Raw genomic sequence first — 4,682 nt, 5'->3', positions numbered from 1 at the left:
GCCTCCGGGCCCGCTGGGCGACTGCCTGCGGGACTGGGAGGAGCTGCAGCAGGACTTCCACGGCATCCAGGTGAGCGCCAAGGCGGGCTCCCATTGGTTCCGAGCCATGTCTGTCTGGCTCGGAGTCAAGGGTCGGGTAGCCCCGGGTCGGGCTGCGGAAAGCTCAGGGTCAGGGTGGGGGACCCTGGTGTTGCTCCCGACGGCGGCGAGGCCCTGGGTCCCGGTGTCCCCGGTTGGACCCTCCTTTCGGCCTCAAATCAATGTCCGGCGGTGGTATCTTTCGCCCGCGCAGTCGCCGCGACACCGGAGTGACCCTACTGACCAGGGCAGACCTCCGGTCTCTCGTGAAGATCTCGGAAAGAGGCCCCGGCTCCGACCTAGTCCCCTCCCAGGAGAGTCCGAGCTAACCAGGGCCAGTCTTGGGTCAATCACTGAGCAAACGCGCCGTGGGCGCTGGCCGGGCCGGCCTTCCCCTCCCTCGGGCCGGGCGGTCTGGGCTGAATGTGGCTGGGGAGCAGGACGGGAGGCCGCGTGGCCTCGGTCCGGAGAAGTGGGATTTAGGTGAAGTCCCTGGATGGGGGCGAGGCCGGTCCTGGGTGCAGGACAGCTTCCAACCACACAGGACCACGTGGCTGCTGCAGAGAGTGAGGGGAAAGTGGGTGGGCGGGGCCCAGCCAAGAGACTTATGGGTGTGACAGGGGTGGGAGTCTCTCTGAGACCAGTGGAAGCCTGGCATAGCGGGGGTGGGTATTGTCTGGATCTGGCTGCTATGGGCCGCTGTGCTGGTCTGTGGACAGGCGGACAGGGGAGTGTGGTGGCTGGGGGTAGGCCGAGGTGGCCCCTCCTTGAGCGTGAGAAACAAACCCTAGCCAGGGTAGAGCCCAGGCCAGCTGGGCACTTGATCAGGCCTGTGCCTCTCTTGGACTGGTGCCAGCCCTTTCCTGTCCACATTGAGCCAGACTGCCCCCTGGCCTGTCCTGGCCAAGCCGCTATCATTCGTGCGTCTCCCCAGGGCCCTGAGCAGGGGAGACCCAGGCTCCCGAGCCTGGGCACCACTGTCCTGGCCTCAGCCCCTGCCTGACCTTCCTCACACTGCCCCTTGCCCCCCATCTCCAGGCTGCTCCTTCTCGAGACTCACCCCAGGGGGCAAAGTGCTCTGGGAAGCCCTGGGCCAAAGGTGCTGGGGGGAAGGGTAGAGGAATGGTCTAACAGCAAAAGGCCCAAGGGCTGAAGCCTGGTGACCTTTAACCCGGGAGGAAGATGCTGGGAGTGCCAGAGCAGCAGTTATCTTGGACAACTTCAGCTTCCCTCTCCCTTGCAGGCTGTCTGGACGGGAGGCTCTGAGAAGGCCATGGATGGCTTTAGGCTGAGTGCTTGGTCCAGACTGTGGACCCGTGTGGGCTTAGAATGCAGACTCAGGATGGGCAGAGAGGGGTGCGAGCAACTAGTAGATGGGCTGAGACTAAGAAAACCTTCCGAGAACGTGTCTGTTTCTGGGGGCTAGGTGCTGGGGGGGCTTCTGGGTTTGCCAGAAGAGCCCCGTCTCCTTGCCTGCCTTGGAGAGAGAGGACCCTCGGGGCATTCCTGAGGCTGGCTCAGCTGGCTGCCTCCTTTCCTGCTGAGACCCTCCTGGGGAAGCCCTGGGCAAATCCGTGCCCCACCCCCTTCCCAGCAGGCTCTGGCTCGGGGGTCCCCTAGCCAGCCTGAGCCTTCCCCCTCCCTGGTCCCCAGGAGACCCACCGGCTGTACCGCCTGAAGCTGGAGGAGCTGACCAAGCTGCAGAACAGCTGTACTAGCTCCATCACTCGGCAGAAGAAGAGGCTCCAGGAGCTGGCCCTTGTCCTGAGGAAGTTAGGACCTGTCCCCCTACATGCTCCCCGCCCTCCCTTCTCATACCCCTGGCTGTGGACCGGGGGTGGGTGTTGGGCCTGATGGGGTAGGGAGCTGGCGCTGACTCCGAGGTGCCCCTGGGCACGGCTTCTCCCCTCTCTGGGCTGCGTCTGCTCCCCTGCCTCCCAGGGGTCGGGTGTTCTGACTCTGGCTTCTGCGGCCCCACCTGCAGATGCAAACCCTCCCTCCCGTCAGAGGCCGAGGAAGCCGCGCAGGAGTTAGAAAACCAGATCAAGGAGCGACAGGGCCTCTTTTTCGATATGGAGGCCTACTTGCCCAAGAAGAATGGGTGAGCCACCCCTCCCCCAAGCTCGGCTCACAGCCCTGTCTCCCTCTGCTTGGTTTCCTGGACCCAAGGGGGCCGTCAGACCCGGTCATCCCTCAGGGACAGCCTCAGTGACTGTGACAGCTCACTGTGATGATGGGCGCTTTGTGTGGGACGTACAGAGAATCGGGGAGAGCACAGACAGGGGTGCCTCACCGCTTGGGAGGCCGGAGACAGCCTCTTGGGGTAGGTGACCCCTGGGCTGCGTCATGAAGGATAGAGGAGGTGGCCGGCCAGACCTGGAGAGGTGCAAACAGCAGGTGTCATGTCCAGAGCATAGGGTAGGAGGCGAAAGGTTGCAGAGAGACCAGCTCAGGAGCCAGCCTGTGGCGCTCCCCTCTGGCCCAGTGGGCAGGAGAGAGCGACAGCTCAGTTATGCATTTAGATCAGCCGCCCTCACAGCAGAGGACGCGGCAGAACCGGGGCTCGGGGAAAACAGTCCAGCAGAGAGACTGCGGGGAGAAAGCCTGTCCCAGAAGGCAGGGGAGGGAGTGGCCCGCAGCCTGAGATCAGATGGCCCCCCCCGGGGCACGGTGGGGGCCGGACAGAGGTAACACTGAAGGGGAATGTTTCCTGGAAGTCCGGGTGACCTTGGAGAGAACTGCTTCCAGGAGGTGGGGCTGGAAAGGTGATATTGGGGATGACAGAGAGCCGAGGAGACAGCCAGGTTTAGGCCACGCTTGTGAAGCTTGGAGGTGAGTGGAAGGAGAAACCAGTGCCTGGAAACCAGTAACTAGAGCTTGTCGTGAGGGTTAAGGGGTCCTTCTGTTTGGGTGTGCGAGTTTGTACACAGGAAGGGCTTGAGCATCTCTACCTGCTCAGTGATGGGGCCTGCAGAGGGTGAGACCCAGGAGGGGTGCAGTGTGCACTGGAGGGAAGTCCCTGGGGTGGTGGGAAGGGGTGGTCTGGGAGGAGGGGCGTCCAGAGAGGAGGGTGGGGAGGCAGCAGGGATAATGTCACCTGCCTGAAGGTGACAGGGTGGAGGGTTTGGGGGAGGGTTGGCCAGGGCACCACTGGGAATGGGAGAGGGAGGAGCTCGCAGCGAGGCGGAGAGGCAGCCTGGCCTCCAGTCCCAGTCCCCGCTGTGCCCTGTAACCTCTCCGCGGCCTCAGGCTGGTCCCTGAACCACCGTGAGCCCGGGCCTCGGGCTTGCGTGTGAACAGGAGCCCATACGGGTGCCACTGCTCAGTACACGGCTGTGACTCTCAGATGAGAGGAGCTTGGATGGGGTGGGTGATGGCACCCTTCGGGGTTGGCAGGAGGTCACGGTGGGGTCGCGGGTGTGGGTGGCTGCAGTGGGCTTGGGGCTGAAGGCTACTCTCCTTCCCCAGGTTGTATCTGAGCCTGGTTCTGGGCAACGTCAACGTGACACTCCTGAGCAAGCAGGCTAAGTAATTTGTGGTCGCCACACTCCTCCCCCTGCAACCTCCCGCCCTGGGGCCCCTTCCAGCCTGCCCCAGCCTCCCTGGCTGAGCCTGGGGCTCGGGGGCCACTGCCCGATGGCACCCCAGGCAGCCCATCGGGAGGCCTGGCGGGGGCCCCGCCAGCACCCCAGCCTGTCCCACGAGTGTGTCCCCCCAGGTTTGCCTACAAAGACGAGTACGAGAAGTTCAAGCTCTACCTCACCATCATCCTCATTCTCATCTCCTTCACCTGCCGCTTCCTCCTCAACTCCAGGTGGGTGTCCTGTGGGGGCGGGGCTGGCCTCCCGGACCCTCTCCAGGCGCCAGCACCCACCCTCCGCACCCCTGCCCACAGGGTGACAGACGCTGCCTTCAACTTCCTGCTGGTCTGGTATTACTGCACCCTGACCATCCGTGAGAGCATCCTCATCAACAACGGCTCCCGGTGGGCGAGGGCGGGGCCCCGCCCCCAGGGTGGGGGGGCGCCCCTGGAGCTGCCCTGCAAAGTGGGGGGCGGTGGGGGAGCCATGGCTGAGAAGCAGGGGGTACTGGCTCCTTCCCACTGCAGCCCCGCTTCCTGCCCCCCGAGCCCTGATCCTGGGGCTGAGGGGACAGGGGTGACGGCAGCTCCCTCACGCAGGATCAAAGGCTGGTGGGTCTTCCATCACTACGTGTCCACGTTCCTGTCGGGAGTCATGCTGACATGGTGAGCGGGTCGGCTTGGTCCCCGGGCCTCGGGGGAGCGAGGGGCAGGGAGAAGGGGGGGCGTCCCTGAGCCCCCACCCTGCCCTCTGCTCTCTGCTCTCAGGCCCGACGGCCTCATGTACCAGAAGTTCCGGAACCAGTTCCTGTCCTTCTCCATGTACCAGAGTGAGTGTCTCTGAGGTCCCAGCTCTGCTTAGGACTCGTCCCCAAGGAAGGGCAGGCCCGGGCTTGGGGCTGCGGTCCAGTCCTGATGCCCCGCCCCCCCCCTCGCCAGGTTTCGTGCAGTTCCTCCAGTATTACTACCAGAGCGGCTGTCTGTACCGCCTGCGTGCCCTGGGCGAGCGGCACACCATGGACCT

General features: G+C 64.4%; 1 protein-coding gene across 1 annotated transcript in view; it reads left to right on the top strand.

Moving 5' to 3' along the window:
* Position 1: 1 nt before the first annotated feature.
* TMEM120A (transmembrane protein 120A) overlaps positions 2-4,682 on the top strand; it is a gene marked incomplete at its 5' end in the record, with an annotated part of 5,425 nt that continues 744 nt past the window's right edge. Inside the window, 9 exons of the mRNA XM_010854354.1 lie at positions 2-70; positions 1,732-1,850; positions 2,063-2,179; positions 3,547-3,606; positions 3,797-3,892; positions 3,974-4,063; positions 4,259-4,324; positions 4,427-4,488; positions 4,598-4,682. Coding sequence (XP_010852656.1) covers positions 2-70; positions 1,732-1,850; positions 2,063-2,179; positions 3,547-3,606; positions 3,797-3,892; positions 3,974-4,063; positions 4,259-4,324; positions 4,427-4,488; positions 4,598-4,682 — 764 coding nt within the window. The remainder of the gene's footprint in view (positions 71-1,731; positions 1,851-2,062; positions 2,180-3,546; positions 3,607-3,796; positions 3,893-3,973; positions 4,064-4,258; positions 4,325-4,426; positions 4,489-4,597) is intronic.

Source organism: Bison bison, unplaced genomic scaffold (assembly GCF_000754665.1).
Source record: "Bison bison bison isolate TAMUID 2011002044 unplaced genomic scaffold, Bison_UMD1.0 scf7180017864340, whole genome shotgun sequence".
In the NCBI taxonomy this organism is placed as follows: domain Eukaryota; kingdom Metazoa; phylum Chordata; class Mammalia; order Artiodactyla; family Bovidae; genus Bison; species Bison bison.
This window is presented reverse-complemented; position numbering and strand designations above follow the sequence as displayed.